The 19,180-nt window shown below is 35.7% G+C and overlaps 1 protein-coding gene across 1 annotated transcript in view; it reads left to right on the top strand.

Moving 5' to 3' along the window:
- The window catches only part of TNRC6C (trinucleotide repeat containing adaptor 6C), a 176,268-nt gene that overhangs the window by 79,006 nt on the left and 78,082 nt on the right, over positions 1-19,180 (top strand). Inside the window, exons 4-7 of the mRNA XM_044675761.1 lie at positions 1,694-4,294; positions 16,536-16,748; positions 17,075-17,241; positions 18,516-18,596. Of these exons, the coding sequence (XP_044531696.1) occupies positions 1,694-4,294; positions 16,536-16,748; positions 17,075-17,241; positions 18,516-18,596 (3,062 nt within the window). The remainder of the gene's footprint in view (positions 1-1,693; positions 4,295-16,535; positions 16,749-17,074; positions 17,242-18,515; positions 18,597-19,180) is intronic.

Raw genomic sequence — 19,180 nt, 5'->3', positions numbered from 1 at the left:
TTCAGTTTCCTCTTCTGTTAAATGAAAAATAATAGTACCTACCCCTCAGGATTGTTGTGAGGATATAATGTGATAATAATTATAAAGCACCAGTGTTTATTTCTTTTCTCTTCCCTTTAAGACACTAGATTTATAGAGACAAAAAGCAACACTAGGCCTGAGGGATTTTTGGTAATTGATTGATATCTGATAATTAAAAATTAACCAGGAAAGTCAAATAACTATTACATATAACCTGAGGAATGTAATATGATATAAGCACTAGTTTTTTGTTTGTTTGTTTTACCTGATGTGATTTTATTAGTTGAGGACAGTGATGGGAAATTTTAAAGAGGGGGCCAAAGGAAAGGAAATGCTCATCTGTTGGTCTGTTTCTAAGGCAACCCTTTCGAAGTTTCATTGTGTTGTATTCACCAGATTAGAAATAATGTCATCAGTTGGATAGAACATTTCAGGGGGCTGCATCTGGCCTGTGAGCCGTAGTTTGCCCATAACTGGTTTAGGATATTCACTCTTATCAATGCAGATCTATAGTTGGTTTGCAACAGATAATCTTTCAGAGTTGTCAAAGGCACTGATTGGTTAACTATTATACAGCCAATGGTCACACGGCCTGGCATAGACAGGGCTGGAACTCAGGTTTTCCTTTCTGACTCTGATTACAGCTATTATGTAATTCTGCCTTTCAGTAGAGAAATTAGCATTCTTAAGCTTTGGGTTATAGGGAGTAGTCATGTTGTTAGTGTAGGATAAATTAAGAAGATCATAACTTAAAATTTTTTTCTAAAAGAGATTTATAGCATTGATTCTCAATCTGAGAGCCATAGAGTTGGAAGCTGTGGAAGTATTTATTGTAAGGGATCTATTATAAGCAAACTCATCCTCTGATGAAACTGAATAATGTCCCTCACATATTACTATTTTACAAATTTATGTAGGTACTATTTGATATGATAAAAATGCATGATTCATTTGAAAGACTTACTGAATTCATGGTACACTAATCCTGGAGTCATGAAGACCTGAGTTCAAATACTCGGATACTTACCAGCTATATTATCCTAGGTAAATCACTTAATCTATTTGCCTACTTCTTCATCAGTAAAATGGGGATAATAATAGCATCAATCTTGCAGGATTTTTGTTGGGATCAAATGTGATAATAATTGTAAAGCACTCTGCAAAATAACTGGCACAACATAAATACTATATAAATGTTAACTATCATTTTTATTATAATAGCTTTTTTATCTTTTTTTTATATGATTACAAGTATCATAAACTACTATTATGGGGAAGGGAGGTAATAAATGTTTCTCCTTTAAAAAATAATCCTGGAGACAGCTAGATGGCTCAGTAGATAGAGAGCTAGACCCAGGGACATGAGGTCCTGGGTTCAAATGTGGCCTTAGACATTTACTAGCTGTGTGGCTCTAGGCAAATCACTTAACCCTTACTAGCCCTTACTACTCTTCTGCCTTAGAACCAATACATAGTTCTGATTCTAAGGTGAAAGGTAAGAGTTGATTTTTTTTAATGCTCTTACTTTAGAAACCACTGATTTTTGGTATTGAAAATTGAAAACCTAAATATCAGAAATTCACAAATACCCTCCAACACTTCAGAAAGTTAGTACTGGCATTGTCAAAAAAAAAAAAGCCTAATTTTGCCCTTTTTTTTTTATCTTTTTCAGATCCCAATCACAGTGGATTGGTAGACCATTATGAAAATTCCAACTGGGGACAGCAGTCTACTTTTAGAAGTGAAACCACCTGTACCTGGGATAAAGTGATAATAGATAGAACTGACAAGGAGGCGTGGCCTTCCATTACAGTAACTGAGTCTGAATCTGCCTCAGAATGTACTACAGACATTGACTCTGTCTCCAACTGTGGCCCAGAGAACAGTAGCATGGCTACAGGGAGTTCCCACAGCAACTTCACTGGACATACAAAGAAAAATAATGGCAATAATGGGGCAAATGGAGCACTCATCCAAAGCACTTCTAATCAGAGTGCCCTTGGAGCAGGTGGAGCAAACGGTAATGGAAATTCATCCAGAGTGTGGGGTGTGACCACAGGCTCCAACTCTAATCTAGCTCACTGCTCTATCAGTGGTGGGGATGGAAAAATGGACAGTATGATTGGAGATAGTAGAAGTCAGACCTGCTGGGGTTCTTCCAACTCAAATGCTGGCATTAATCTTAATCCTAATGCCAACCCAGCTGCCTGGCCTGTACTTGGACATGAAGGAACTATGGCAACAGGCAACCCTTCCAGTATTTGCAGTCCAGTCGGTGCCATAGGTCAAAATATGGGCAACCAAAATGGGAACCCAACAGGCACTTTAGGTGCTTGGGGAAACTTGCTGCCTCAAGAGAGCACAGAACCACAAACGTCCACTTCTCAGAATGTGTCTTTCAGCATACAACCTCAGAACCTTAACACTGATGGACCAAATAACACTAACCCTATGAACTCTTCACCAAACAATATCAATGCAATGCAGACAAATGGACTGCCGAACTGGGGAATGGCTGTTGGTATAGGGGCCATCATCCCACCCCACTTGCAAGGCCTTTCTGGTGCTAATGAATCATCAGTTTCTCAAGTTAGTGGGGGCAATGGTGAAGGAATTAATAGTTCAGTATGGGGGATGTCCCCAGGAAATCCTGCCACAGGAAATAATAATTCTGAGTTCAGTCAGGGGAATGGAGACACTGTGAACTCAGCATTAAGTGCTAAACAAAATGGATCCAGCAGATTGGATCCAGCTGTGCAGAAGGAAAGAAATGGAGCAAATGCGTGGGATTCAGGGCCTCCTGCTAATCCTGGGGTTCTTTCTTGGGGAAGGAGCAATGGCAGCAATGGTATTGGTAATATGCATTCTGGAGCTTGGGGCCACCCCAGCCGTAGCACGTCAAGTGGTGTGAATGGGGAATGGGGAAAGCCCCCAAACCAGCATTCCAATAACGACATCAATGGGAAAGGAACAGTGGGGTGGGATAACCCTAATGTTACTAACCAGAATCCTGCCATGCAGCAGGGCAGTGAACAACTGAACTCTTGGGCCAAAGCTGCCACTTCTGGCACTGCAGCAAGCGAAGGAAGCAATGATAGTTCTGGAAGTCAAAATGAAGGAATCACTGGCAGGGAGGGAGCTGGAGAGAGCCGACGCAGAGATAAAGGAATTATCGACCAAGGGCAAGTCCAGTTGCCAAGGAATGACCTTGACCCAAGAGTACTGTCCAATACTGGTTGGGGACAGACTCCTGTAAAGCAAAACACTGCCTGGGAATTTGAAGAATCCCCTAGGTCTGAGCGAAAAAATGACAATGGAACGGAGGCTTGGGGTTGTGCAACTACTCAGCCTTCAAACTCAGGGGGGAAGAATGATGGGTCCATCATGAACAGTACAAATACCTCTTCAGTATCTGGGTGGGTCAACTCGCCCTCTGCTGCTGTTCCAGCAAATACAGGTTGGGGAGACAACAACAAGGCGCCAAATGGCCTTGGGGGTTGGGGGGACTCAATAAGCTCTACTGCTGTCAATAATGCTGCTGCCAAAAGTGGCCATGCTTGGAGTGGGACTGTAAATCAGGGGGACAAATCACCTACCTGGGGTGAACCTCAGAAACCCAAATCTCAAAACTGGGGAGATGGACAAAAGTCCAATCCAGGCTGGACTTCAGGGGGAGGAGATTGGACAGATTCATCATCTGTCCTTGGAAATTTGAGTGATGGAAAAAAGAATGGATCAGGATGGGATGCTGAAAATAATAGATCAGGTTCTGGTTGGAATGATACAAGATCTGGGACCAGTGGATGGGGCAGTGGCACAAATGCTAAGGTTAACCCAGGTACAAATTGGGGAGAGTCCTTAAAACCTGGTCCCCAGCAAAACTGGTCTAATAAACCCCAAGACAACAATGTGAATAACTGGGGAGGAGCTGCTTCTATTAAACAAACTGGATCAGGATGGGTTGGTGGGCCAATACCAGCCAAACAGAAGGACATTAGTGAGGCTACTGGCTGGGAAGAACCTTCTCCCCCCTCCATTCGACGTAAAATGGAAATTGATGATGGTACCTCAGCTTGGGGTGATCCAAGCAACTACAACAATAAAACTGTAAACATGTGGGATAGAAACAATCCTGTAATCCAGAGCAGTACCACAACCAATACCACTACCACCACCACCACCACCACCACCAATAGCAACACAAACATGGTTGAAAATCTGTCATTACACCAGTCAAGCACTCAGCTCAATCGATCTCCGCTGCTTGGTCCAGGTATGAAGAATGTTTTATACTCTGAAAATAAATATTTTACATCTCAGTATATACAGTATGCATGTACAAATATAGTGTGATAAGTGCCAACAGGCATTTAATTACCTCCCTGTAAGTAGTAATACAAAGAATTTCACAGACTTGTAAAAATTTATCAACCAGCAGGTTTAATTAGTAGAACTCTCCAGCTGGTAATTACCATTATCTAGCTGACTAATTTTTATGGCTTCCCTTATAACTGTCATTTCCCCTAACCCTCTGCAGATTAGATTAAGTCTGTTGAAAAACTCAAAGTAGATCTCTTAACTAATAAAAGACATCAGCATAACACTTCATTTATATAGTTTTAGTATCAATTTACAGATCTTTGTTGTTCAAATAAAATAACCACAGAAAAATTACATGGATTTTATACAACCAGGTATTGCATTTAAATAAAAATCATATGTAATGGTAGCAGAGCCTCTAGTATATCAGAATTTTTTCTAGAACTCTATTATGGGATATTATCCATGATTTAGAACAGTGGTTATAGAAATAGAAATAGTATAGATTCAAATAGAAAACTATTATCTATCTATTTTGCTAAACATTTCCCAGTTACATTTTAATCTGATTCGAGCTTCACTTAGGAATTTTGCTGCAATATATTTGACACCTCTGATCTAGAAAACTAATCAGTCATAGAAACTACCAAGGTGACACATTGGTGGTCATACTTATCTTAATAAGAAAAATAGATTCGCTTTTATTTAGGACCAACACAACAAAGAATAAGAGGAGAACAGAGTAAAAAATTCTTTACATTTAATTGGTTGTCAACAATAACTATAAAATGGAAATAGGTCTTGATCAATGACACATGTAAAACCCAGTGGAATTGTGCGTCAACTATGGGAGGGGGTGGTAGGAGGGGAGAGACAGAACATGAATCCTATAACCATGGGAAAATGTTCTTAATCAATTAATTAATTAACTAACTAACTAACTAATTAATTAATTAATTAAAGGTTTTAAGGAAAACCAATAACTATAAAAAGGTATGTACTGTCCTCATTTTACAGATAAGTAAACTAAGGCCTAGAGAAGTTATAAATTTCCCAAAGTCACAAAGATAATAATGGTTCAGATAAGATTATGAAAAGCATTTTATGAACCTTTTTGAAATATTACCATTATTCTTAACATGTTAATCTTAGTGGATTTACTATATTCATTTGTTCTTAAAGGCACAGGTTAGGACAATCAGACCAAAACTTTAGAGATTGATTGCTAAACAAAAATGACTTTCCTATGTTAAAGGAAATGGCACTATGACACTGCAAAACAAATTTTTATTTACTTTACTTGTTTATATTTAAAATATATTAAATTATACACTGTTATTATACATTTTTATTTGTTCAAGTATAATTTTTTTTATAACCTCTTTAAGATAGGACATTATAGTTAGTAGCAGGTGGCAGTGGATTTTATTAATCTCCTGGTACTTACAATGAGATTTTCCATGAGACTAAGCACTAATATCAACAATTGAGCTCTTTACAACTATTACAGAGACTCAGCAAGTACTAAACTTTAATTACCATAGAGTTGTTTGATAAAAGAGCTCATAAATCTCTTACTTTGTCCTATTGATGGGAGGAGGCCCTAAAAACAACCCACTCTATATATCTTTAAGTAATTAGTTTTATTATATTAGTACAATGATGCTTTTGTTTTTCTTTTCATTTTTTTTTAGAATTTCTATTTTTGTGTTTAGGTTTGTTTTTTTTACTAGTTGGTTGCTTTTTCAGTTGTATACCCAATTTATTAAAATATTCTTCAGATATTGTTTCATTTTCTTTAGAAAAAATTTTAAAACATAATTTTTATTTTATTTTTTAAAAATATTTTTCCATGGTTAAATGATTCATATTCTCTTCTTCCCCTCTTCCCTCCTCTCTCCTGGAGCTGACAAGCAATTCCATTGTGTTAAACCAGATATAATTTTAAATAAAGACTGTTTGAAGGTTTACAGAAAACCATTAATTTGAGCTCTAATTAATAAAAATGTTCTTTAATCACTTGTTCCCTTCTTTCAAGGAGATACCCTAGAATATGGATTCTTAACCTTTTTTTCATGGACAATCTAGTGAGGCCTATGAACTCCTTTTTAGAATAATTCTTTTAAGTTTATAAAATTACCAAGGAAACCACATGCATGAGATACAGATATCAAAATTTTAAAGAGGGGGCAGCTGGGTAGCTCAGTGGATAGAGAGCTAGACCTAAACATAGGAAGTCTTGGGTTCAAATTTGGCCTCTGACACTTCCTACCTGTGTGACCCAGGGCAAGTCACTTAACCCCAGGTGCCTAGGCCTTACCATTCTTCAACCCAGGTAAGAGTTAAATAAAAAGATAGTTCCTAAATTGAGGCTTTGTACTGAAGTTGTTTGCTCCTGAAAATTGAAGATAAAGACCTGCTCAAGAAACAGCCTCATTTCCAACCTCATCATTCAACTGAAACTTCTCTCTTCAAATATACTGTTGATATTTTAATTGTCAGATCTAATAGCCTATACTCAATCTTCATCTTTCTTAGCCTCTGCAACATTTGACAAAGTGCTCCTGGATACTTTCTCCTCTTTGTCTGTTGTGACACTTTATTTAATACTCTTAGTTCTCTTCCTCTCTTATCTGCTCTTTTTCAATCTCCTTTGCTAGATATTCATATATGTCAGGTACAATAATTGTCTCGATCCTGAAAGGCTCTTTCCTGGGTCCTTTTTTCTCTATCTCTCAGATAGTAATTTTATCAGCTCCCATGCATTCAAATATCATCTCTTTGATCAGTATAGCTCTCATCTATTTGCTGAATGAAACCCAGGCCTATAATACTAACCTCCCATTAGACCATTTCAGAATTGGAAGTCTTGAAAGGCATCTCAAACTCAAAATGTCTAAAAAAGAACTCATTTTTGTATTTGTATCCTTAGCAGCTAGCACAGTACCTAGAATGTAGTAGGTGCTTGAGAAATACATGTTGACTAATCAACCAGGGATTTGTTTCCCTTCATACCAACCTTTCTGTTATTCTTGAGGATACCGCCAAGTCACCCAGTTCACAACCTCAGTGTCCTACTCAACCCTCACTTTAATTTACTTCATGTATCCTTTCACCCTAATCATAATTTACATTAGATTTCTTCATTCACACAGCCACCACCTTCGTTTAAACTCCCATCACTTCTCACCTGCCTTTTAACAATAGCTTCCCAGTTGGTCTCCCTGCTTCAAATTCTTCCATACTCCAATTCATATTTCACTCAGAGACCAAAACCATTTCCCCAAAGCACATATATGACATTATAACCTATCCTTTCTTCCCACCTCCCTCCCTATCCATTGCCCAGTAGATTCTAGAGATTTCAAGTATAATTTTTTTGGATTTAAAGCTAACTTTACATCCTGGTTCTTTCTTATTTTTATAGCCTTCTTACAGTTTAGTCCCCTCCATGAATTTGATGATTAAGCCAAACTGATCTATTTACTATTCTTCATACACACTTTGTTACTCAGTGGACCCCCATGCTTCAAAAGCTTACTCTTTCTCTGCTATGCCTGACTTCCTTCAAGACTTAGTTCAAATTCTAATGGTCTTCTCAATTCTTAAAGCTACTAGGGCCGCCCCCTCTAAGGTTATTTCTTACTGATTCCACTTATCTTTATGCCCCCATTTACTTACACAGTATCTCCCCGCCCCATTAGAATATAAGCTTCTTGAGAACAAGGATTATCTTGCCTTTTTTTTGTATTCCAAGCCCTTAATCCAGTGCTTAGCACACAGAAGCACTTAATAAGGTATTGTAGCACAGTTATAGCTCTCCTGCTCTATTAAACCATTTACGAGTTCTTTAAGTTATTGACTATTTGAATTAAGTTCAGAAGAATGTAAGGGGATTGGATATCTATTTATTCTTGATTCACACAATAAAAAGTATCAAAACATTAAGCAATATAATGCTGTCTTGAAATCATAGGTAAGGCTTATCTACAAAGTTTATATGAAATTAAATGTTGCTTAATACCATATCATTATAATTGAAATGTGATGATGATAATAAAAATGTTGCTTAATACCATTATCACTATAACTGAAATGCAATGATAATAAAAATAGTTACCACTTATATAGCTATGCTGTATATGCTTGTATATAGCATGTATATGAAACATATATGCTTTGTTTTAGGCACTGTGCTAAGTGCTTCATAGTTACAGATAAGGAATCTGAGGCAAATAGGTTATTTGCCCAAGATCACATAGATAGTAAGGGAAGCCATTTGAATTCAGGTTGTATTAGCTCCTGGCCTGATGCTCCATCTACTGAAAGACTATCTTAGCTACTACATGAGACTTAGAGTTTTTCACTTTATTAATCAGTTACTGTGACTTATCACGAATGACTGACATTATTCTCTACCTCAATCAGTAGCTAGCTTATATCTTCAAAGTTAATGGGGATGGGGTTTTTTTCAGTTATTTACATAATGTTATAGATGTCATTTTTTTAACTTAGCAAACTACTTATAGGCATACTATATGCAAAACATTGCAATGGGGGTTGGAGACCAAATGGAAGATACATTAATAGAAAGGTTTTGACATGTTTCACTTGTGTACAAAGTAGAACTAAGAACAAAGCAGGGCTGGATTATATGTGACTTCCAAGATTATAATTAGGAACCCCCAAGTGGTTCAGTGGATTGAGAGCCAGACCTAAAGACCTGGCTTCATATCTGGTCTCAGACACCTCCTAACTGGGTGACTCTGGGCAAGTCACTTAACCACTATTGCCTAGCTCTTACCACTCTTCTCCTTTGGAAGCAATATCTATTACTGATTACAACAAGAAACATAAGAGTTAATAAATAAATTTTTAAAGAGCTAACATTTGGGGATATGAATATACAGATAATATAAGAAAGTTTTGTCATATTAAATTTTAAGGGAGAGAAAAAAGTCAGCAGGAAGAAATGTAGAGGGGAAGACCTATTCTAAGGAATGCATGATGAAATCATCTAACAATAGTAACTTGGCTGAAATAGAGCATATATGAAAATCTGGAAGGGTCAGTTGCAGCCAGATTGTGAGGAATGTTTGTATTTTCTTCAAAAAACCAATTAGTGTTTTAAGCAGAAGATTGACCTCTTAAAGCCTATATTCAGAAATTTGTTTTCCATCTTCATGAAAGATGGATTAGAGAGGAGACCAGATTGGAAGCAGAGAGACAAATGAGAGAAGGCTCTTCCAACAGTACAAGCAAAAGATAATGTGGACAGCAGTATGAATGAAAAGAGTCAGATATTGCAAAAGAAGAACTAAGTTTGGTAACTGATAGAGTGATGGGTTATAGATGATTCTGAGATTTTGAGCCTAGATAACTAGGAGAATGTCAAGAGAAATAGTTGTCGTGGTGTGGAAATTATAAAAACTTTAAAAGACTTGATCTAAAAATGAAATTACTGTCAGCTTCTTTTTAGAAAGAGAAATAGAAAAATATTTTCAAGCACAAGCAACTACAAATATTTTATTATTTGGCAACTTATTTTCATGATTTTAATATAGGCTTTTATAATTCTGTTAATGCTATTTCTTTTTTAATGTAAAATATAGCATGGATAATGACAAAAATACATACAATTCTGCAATTACCATGGGCATCTAAGAATTAGGCCTGGGACTGACACTTATTTTCATATACTACTTATTGTAGACCAAAGAGCAAAATCTATTAAAAGCTTAAGAGAAGTAGTAGTGTGTGTTAGAGTACCAGAGTAGCCAGTCTTAGCATGTGTCCTGAATTTCTCTTAGTAGCAGAAGCTGAGTTGTACAATTCCCTATAAAGTAGCTTATGTTTCTGTCATTCTTTAGAGAAAAGAGTATTGCCTAAAATAAGGTTGTCTGTAGGTAGTGAGGTAAGATCAGGAAGCCTTAGCTCTGTTGCAATAACAGTTCAGCTGTTCTTATGGCTCAGCTTCAGAGCTAGATCTTATTGACCTGTCCCAGCTAGCAGTCACTATTTTAAGCCTCCTAACTAAAAATAGAAATGCTGTGCTATATCTGTTGCAGCTTGTTTGTTTGTTTGTTTTGTAGGGCAGGAGGTTGAGATAGGAAGAAGTAGGGTAAGGAAATTCAGGTGGATTGCTGAGTGCATGTATGCACATACAAATGAAATTTAATTATTGTCTTTTTCAACACTCAAATGCATTTTTGATCCTGTTTAATTGCACAAAGAATAATTTTTTAAATTGCACAAAAAATAAAATTATTATACTTAATCTTCCTGTGTAGCAATAAATAAGTCTATCAAAGTGGTTAATAGATTAAAACAAGTTTTAATAAAAAGTTTTAATGTAGCTTTGTATGTGATAGTTTCTGATGCCCAGTGCTTAGCAAGGGCGTTTGTCTACCTTCACACATTTTGGATACTTTGATGCATGATTAAAATCAATACATATATGCCTATCCTGTATAACTTATTCAAACCCTCTTGGATATGGGGATCTACCTTTTTTAAAATATTATGAACTTTCTATTTTTTGATATTACGGTATAGCAATGAAACACATCCTTACTCTAGTGGATCTTTTTTCTTCATTATACCCTTCTCTAATGACATCCTTTATGCTTTCTCTCTTCTCCAGTTTTTTATTTATAATATGACTTCTCAAACTAAATGCCTTCTAGGCACTTTAGCCCAACTTATCCAAAACAAAAATCATTATCTTCCTTCCAGAACTTTCCCTTTTTCCTGACATTATAGTCAGGAACATCACCAGGTTCAAAACCTTAGTGTGATCTCTTTAACTCCTTACTCTCATTCCACATCTCCACATTATCAGATCTTATCCTTTTACAAAATCCCCTTCTCTTTTCCCTCTACCACCCTAGTACAGACCTTTGTCACCTCTCATCTTCAACTATTGCAGTAGACTTCTCATTGATCTCCATGCCTCAAATTTCTGTCCACACCGTCCTCCACTAGGCTGCTGAAGTGAATTTGTTTAAGGCAAAGTTCTCACAATATCATTATCAGAAAATTCCAAGCTCCTGTTGACTCCAGGATCAAATAAAAAGTCGTCTGGCATTCAAAACCTTTTAACTTTCCAGTTACCCCCCTCTGAGCACTCTACTATCTAGCTACACTGGCTTTATTGGTATTCCTTGCACACAATTCTCCATCTGTTTGCCTTTGTAATAGATATCAATTTCTTCCATTCTTGGAATGCTCACCTTCACCACCACCTCATAGCTTCCCTGATATCCTTCAAGATTCAGCCCAAATCCCACCTATTGCAAGCAGCCTTTCCCTATCCTCTGCTTCCAGGTGCCTTCTTTCTGAGATTGTTGTCCTTGTTCAGTCTTGTTCTATACCCCGTGTGGGATTTTCTTATCATTTCCTTCTCCAGATTGTATATGTCACGTTTGTACATAATTATTTCTGTGTTAACTCTTTCGTTGTCCTTAATGGCAAGGACAGTGTTTTTTGCCTTTCTTTGTAATCCTAATGCTTAGCAGAGGTCTTGACATAATAAGCACATAAATGTTTGTTGGCTAGCTGACTGTTGTCCCCTCCCTTTATTCACCATATACTTCTAAACTATTTTTTGGATAATCCTTAACCTCTGGACTTTGGGATCTCAAGTATTCCATGACCTGGAACCATATGAAGTTTTCCCCAAATGAGATACTCCATCTCATGGCTCCTGGCATTTTTTCTGGCTATACCTCATTCCTGAAATGTGCTCTCTCTCTCATCTCTACTTCCTGGCTTCTCTGTTTTCCTTCAGGTCCCAGCTAAAATTCTACCTTCTACAGGAAGCCTTTCCCATTCCCTCTTGATTTTTGTGCCTTTCTTCTGTTGTTTATTTCCTACTTATCCTGTGTTTAGCTTGTTTTATAAATAGTTGTTAAAATGCTGTCCCTCCCATTAAAATGTGAGCACCTCAAGGGCAGGGACTATCTTTTGCATTTTTGTATATGGCATATGCCAGGAGCATAGTAGGCACTTAATAAATGCTTATTGACTGTCTGTTCTTAAAAAAGATGATTGACCTTTATTTTGGGAGAACTGTGTAGTTTCCCTAAACAATGCATCCAGGTCTTTTCTCCTAGCCATGTTTTTTGCTGTTGTTGTTTGTTTGGGGGGGGTGGGGGTCCCAGCTTTTTCTACTTGCAACGAAGGAAGGAAGACACTTTCTCGGTTGTCCAACCAATTGCATGTCATTGAACAATAGGCATTCTGTTTTTTGATATGTTTTTTGAAGATAGCTGTGTTTGGTGGCTTTGTTATAGGGGTGCATAACATAATAGATCTTTTAAGTAATATCGCTTAATTTTAACTTTTTGTTAATGGACTTATGAATTCATCCATATAGGGAGTTTCCTCTACTAATTCAGAACTGCAGCTATTCTGAAGCTTAGAGTCATTCAGTTACCTGAGGCCCTGGGAAGAAAAGTGATTGCCCCAGAATGATATAGCCAGTATCTATCTGACCAAGATGGACTTGAAATCTAGGTTTGCTTACTCTGAGGCCAGATAGACAACTGGACCTTTTAGTGTACCTTCTTTGATTGTACCTCCTTTTAGTGATTTTTAACATGCCATGGGAAATACTGTCATGAAAGAAGGTTTTTATGATAACATTTTGCTATAAAGAAACAGTTTTTTAAGATTATAAACAAAAACAGTGGAATCTTATATTCTCTGTGTAAAAAGGAATTCTTTATTCCTTTTTCAATTTAATGGGAGCCCTGGAGGTCCTCTTACCCTAGAGATGTATAGGGATTAACCATCCCACAGTGACAGGAAGTAGAAACCATAGAGACAGGAAGGGAGGTTGGAAAGGGGTACAAAAGGCGGTCAGTTGCTGACAGTTGGGGCTGGTAGTTTGGACTGGCAGTTGTGGGGAAATTGGCTGCTAGGAGTGAGTTGGGTTGGTGGTTGGCAGTTTAGTTGCTGGAATATAAAGGTAGGCCTGAGCTTACTGAGAGGACTTTTTGGCTTTAGCCTTTAGAGGGCTTTTTGACCTTTTCTGGTTTAGGAGGTGGCTGGTCTTCGTTGACAAACCTAATTGGGGTTGGATTAAACACTGATTGGGTTGGTTTTGATTGAGTTGGATTGGATTGGAACTTTGTGGAATAGTTATTATTAGTGGTAGTTATAGGTAGATATAGGCAATTTTAGGTAGTTATAGGATAACTAGTATAGACATTAGGAAATTTTCTTTCTCTGCCTCTTATATTTCTCTCCTTTACTATATTCTTTTACTATCTCTATTTTAATTAAACTTGTTGTTAATTGTTAAAATATACTAGAAGTTTTCTTTTCTCTGGCTTAAAGGGATAATATTAATTTGCAACTACTATATTCTCCTTAAAATTTAAATTATTAAAAGCTGCTCTCTTATTTTGTCAAAATTCCTAAGTTTTGACTTACATCTGTCAGTTTGCAGTGTCACTGTAAAGATGTGGTCAGCTATAAAATGACATTGTGAAAGTCTGCCTGTTTCCCACTCAGATCTTCATTAAAGATGCCCTTAATGTCTATGTAGATCTTTTTCATCAAAGTTTCATGGGGATGGGAAAGTAAACATGTGGGCCATTAGTTGTCATTACTTTGCCCTTTTTTTGATGTAATATCTTTGGAATCTTTTCAGATACTTTGGAAATTGATCCTTCAATTCCTTAATTATGTCACTGCCAATATTAATCTATGAATATTTGATCCAATCCAGCTATTTTTACCACCTTTGTTTGCTTTAGTGCCATTTCCACTTCTAATCCAGTAGCATATGTATGACTATTTTCTATATTCTAACTGCAATCACTCTACTTTCCTTTGTGAAAAGTTTATCACTTAAAGAAAAATCCATACAATTTTTTACATTTGTGTCTTGTCCTTCTAGCTTTATCCTTTAATAACCTAAAGATGATTTAAATTGGATCTTTCCCCAGGCATTCTGTAAACATTTTTCCTTCCACTGTATCTCCTATGATCCATTAGTACTGGTAATCTACAACCATTTCTGCCTTTAATTGTCATATAGACAAGGAAATTAAATGTGTTATTGGAAATTGCTTCTTTTATTAATCTCTGTCAATGGCTATCCATTTTCTTTGAAATTGAAAGGAAGTATATACTTGTTTTAACAGGTCAAATTAGAATTGTTTTCATTATATTCTGTACCTTTTTCTTAATATCATTGTAGTTTTTTGTAAATTTTTATTTCTCTTGTAACAAGGTGGTGGTCTGACCCCTCTATAGCTAATTCAGAATTAACTCCCAAATGCAACATAGTCATTTCCTTTAGTTAAAATTATAACTTTTTCATTTTTTAATATTTGGTACATTCCAAACCCCTTAAAATATTTGTGATAAAGGCAAAAGATTTCTGTAATTTTTCAAAATTTTGGTCTCATTTTCTTATTCCTGAGCTATATTTTTCACCACAAGTTCCTTCTCTAAGTTGTTTAAAATCAAGTTTTTCATAGAATTTCTTTACCTCTTTTTTTACTTCTTTATCTCTTTTTTTCTTGTACACCCAATGTTGGCACTCAGAAATGTAATATTTTTGCAGATGTTCCTTAGGAGCCACTGTCTACCCTCCCACTCAGAGCAAATATTAAGGTCATTTCTCTTCCCCTTCCATCCCATAAGAAATGCAAAAGTCTATTCAAATCTGCCCTGATTCGAAATTCAGAGACTTATGTCATTCTCTTCTAGAAGTAGTTTCCTTAGCCTTTCTTTCTCAAGATACTGCTTCTCTTTTCTGATTTACTTTATTAGCGCTGTGGCTCACCTCTCTATTACTACCATGCTAAGACCAGCACAAAACCTTGTTTGTTGAACTGTAACCATTCAACACCCAAAGCCTGCATTGCCTCACAAAACTTGCCCTTCACTTCTTAGATCCAGCCTAGAATCTAAGCCTTAGCATCTCATGCTCATCTCCACCAACCCTAACAAGAACTTTTGCCCCAGCCACCACACTCATCACCTCTGAGATAAGAGCCCTAGGTACCAGTTCCTCTAGTTCTTTCAAGTCTAAAAACAGACAGAGCTTTTAAAACTTAGAACCCAGACCAGGAACAAAGATACAGATACCTCTTGCTAGTAGAAACTTAGAGAATGAGCTAATTGCATCAAGACCAAGAGATTTCTTTCTTATTCTTTGAAAGAAAATCAACTCTGCCTTCTTCCATTCATAAGCCACTTGAAAATAAGAACCCCAGTAAAAAGTTACAAAAACTACCACCTCTCAATCCCAGGAACACAAAGATAACATCTCTTTAAGGGAAAATGACTACCTAGCTTTACCACTTCCTTATTTATTTATTTTTCTGGAATTAAATTCCAAATAAAACTAGTATTTCCATTTATAATTACAAAATTTGAGGGTGTTATAGGTGAAATTTGAAATTTTGAATATGTAATTGATTCTTTTTCTTTGTAAGTATGTATATAATGATATCTACCTGCAAATTTCAAATATATCTCGCTTGTCTGGTTATTCCTCTTGACCTTCATTCTTTTCTCTTTTTGTGTTTGGTTTGGTTGAAACTATCACTTGGGAGCTAGGGAGACCAGCCAGGTCTAGACAATAGTGGTCCTGAGTTAAATTCTGGCCCCAAATACTTCCTTAGCTATGTACACCCAGGCAAGTCACTTAACCCTGGTTGCCTCAATTTCCTTATTTGTAAAATGACCTGGAGAAGGAAATGGCAAATCACTCCAATAACTTTGCTAAGAAAATCCCAAATAGAGTCACAAAGAGTAGGACATGACTAATTGACATAACAAATCATTCTCCCAATTCGATTTTCTTGAGTGTTAAAAGACAATTTTATCCAGTGTATATTATTGTTTCTATATAATTATAATATATGTAATTACTAATAATAACTGGTACAAACTCCTTTATTATAGGTTACAATTTACATAATATATTGGTCATCTTGAAACATTTAGTTCTGATGATTCATACATTACAAAAGAGATGATACTGAAATATTGGGAACATTTAAGTGGTTACCTGATTCTTGGATGAAGATACCTTTTATAGGTATTGTTTAATGACTTTTAAAATGTAATATGTGGCAAAAAAGGATCAGAATTAAGGATCATAAACTTCAGAACAAATATCTTGAAAAACACTACTTATTTTTGCATTCACTTTTCTATACCTTTTTTAGTTTCAACAGGCTGGGGAGACATGCCTAATGTTCATTCAAAGACTGAAGCTTCTTGGGGAGAATCATCATCTCCTGCTGCTACAGTAGATAATGGCACAGCAGCTTGGGGAAAGCCACCCAGCAGTGGTGCAGGATGGGGAGATAATTCTGAGCCATCAGGGACATTTGGAAGAACAAGTGCCCCAGCTGCTGCCCCGGCCCTGTGCAAACAAGGTGAGTAAGATCTGATATTTTATTGTCACATTCTTTAAATTGAGAAAATATTTTAGTAGGAAGTATAATTATTACTGTATTTTAATTAAAATATGTATTTTATGTATAATTTAGGGAGATTTACTTTGACTAATCTATTCCTGTCATAGAAAGTCTCCTTAGCTATGTTCTGCTACTTTTACCTTTACATATTTTACTAATTGGAGTGACAGTCCTAATGGGTTGGAAGTCAAAAACTACTTCTCCCAAGATTATATTGCAATGAAACTGTGTTTGCTCTATATATTATGAATCTTTTAAGTAGATAAACCTTTTTTCCCTTCCAGCTTCAAAATCTATGCAAGAAGGCTGGGGCAGTGGTGGGGATGAAATGAACCTCACTACCAATCAGTGGGAAGATGAAGAAGGAGATATGTGGAATAATGCTGCTTCACAAGAAAGCAACTCCTCCTGCAGTTCCTGGGGGAATGCCCCAAAGAAAGGACTTCAAAAGGTAGGCTTTTCTTTTAGAAAAAGAAGAGAAAAATCAGATCTAGTTAAGACATGTTAAGCAATAAAAAGCCGTCTTCCCCTTTTGCATCTCATCGTTACTATGAGAAAACTAAAATTAAGCCAGTTGGTTTAGCAATATTGAAAGGTAATAGAACCATGTGCAAAATAACACCCATTTTGCACTTAAATTGCTTAAGTTGATATCATTAATAATGATGGGTCACACACATGCCAAATTTTAGAGTTAAAATGTTGAATCATCTGTCATGATAAAACAGCAACTGAAATTCAACTATTATGAGCCTAGACGTTAGCCCAGTATTGAAAGGCAGTATGGTAAAGGAGGAACTGTATTGGATTTGGAGTCAGAAAACCCAAATCATTAAACCCCTCTGTGCCTCATTTTTCCTCAGATACAAAAATTTGGTCATGGAAACTATAACTCTTATATAATCATTGTATAATTAAGCTGACCTAAAAGATTTTTTTGATGAAAGAGAAGTCCTTTAATTTAATATATCCTCATGCATTTTTATTGTGTAGTTTGAAAACCATTGTGACAGGTATTTTCTGGGATTTGGGATGTATGATATTAAAAGAATTATAAGGGTTTTATCATTTTAAAATTGAAATGAAGAAGTTTTAAAAATTTGGATTTTTGCAGATCACTTATGTCTCTTTATAGAGCTTTTGCTCTACTCTACTCTACTTAATCTACATTTATCCTTTCTGAATGGTCCCTTTTTCATCTTTCTATAGTTGACCTTTCTTCCCTTTTATTCATTATAAATGCCTTATGGAAATAAAAAGAAAAAACTAAATGAAATGGAAGGGGTTTTTTGTTTCTCAAATTCCTTATCTTTTTCTTTGAGAAAAGACATCACTGTATGCCTGCTTTTAAAATTTAAAGTCCTAAAAGCTATCATGTTATTTTTAGTTAACCTCCTTTAGTACTTAGTATTATGTGAATAAGATAATAATAATTTTGAAAATGTACATTTATAATTAGCTGCATTAATTCTCTAAGAAAGAAAAAGTAATTCTTTTGCTTATCTAGTTCATGAATTATTGTTATGCACACATCCCTATAAATACTAAAATAATCCATAATGTTAGCAGCAACCATATTTCAAAAAATTTCCAGAATATAAAAATTAAGTAATAATCCAAAAGGTTTCTCTTATTCTAAACTAGATTAGAATCATGCCTATTTTTCATAAATGCAACAAAGAAATTAATAGAGTTTTTTCCTTTGACCACATTTCATTTGTTTAGGGCATGAAGACATCTAGCAAGCAAGATGATGCCTGGATCATGAACCGTCTGATTAAACAACTCACAGACATGGGCTTTCCGGTAATTAGCATTTTATTTTGTTGCTACCATATATGGCCATTAATATATAAATATTAGGTTTTGTTATTGAAAAATTTTCACTTATGCTTACTGATTAGGAAAGGAGTTATTTTAAGGATGATATTAAAACACTAAATATAAAATTCATTTTTTTATATTGATGAATATGATTAGGAAAGTTAGAGTATACATGTAATCCCTTCTATGGGGAAAAAATCAACTTGAAAGTATATCTAAACAGAAGGATTATATGATTTCATTTTTGTTCATATTTTCAGTATTGCAAAGAAAAAAGGAAAAAACCTGGTTTGTATAGTCTGTTCCTCTCTCTACATAATCTCTCAAAACTTTATTCAGGTGGCCATAGGTATATTTATATAACAAAATGGGTATTGACAAAATATTGAATTTACTACATACACTAAAAACATACTTTTTAATATATTTTTCTCCCCTTTTGATGCTTGAAAAGTCAGTTAATCTTTGTCAGTTCATTATTTATAAACTAGAAAATCATGTTAGAATTTTTGAAGGACTAAGGAAGCCTATATAAGACTTGAAATTTCCAGAGTATTAATTTTAAC

This window comes from Gracilinanus agilis, chromosome 4 (genome assembly GCF_016433145.1).
Source record: "Gracilinanus agilis isolate LMUSP501 chromosome 4, AgileGrace, whole genome shotgun sequence".
NCBI lineage: Eukaryota > Metazoa > Chordata > Mammalia > Didelphimorphia > Didelphidae > Gracilinanus > Gracilinanus agilis.
This window is presented reverse-complemented; position numbering and strand designations above follow the sequence as displayed.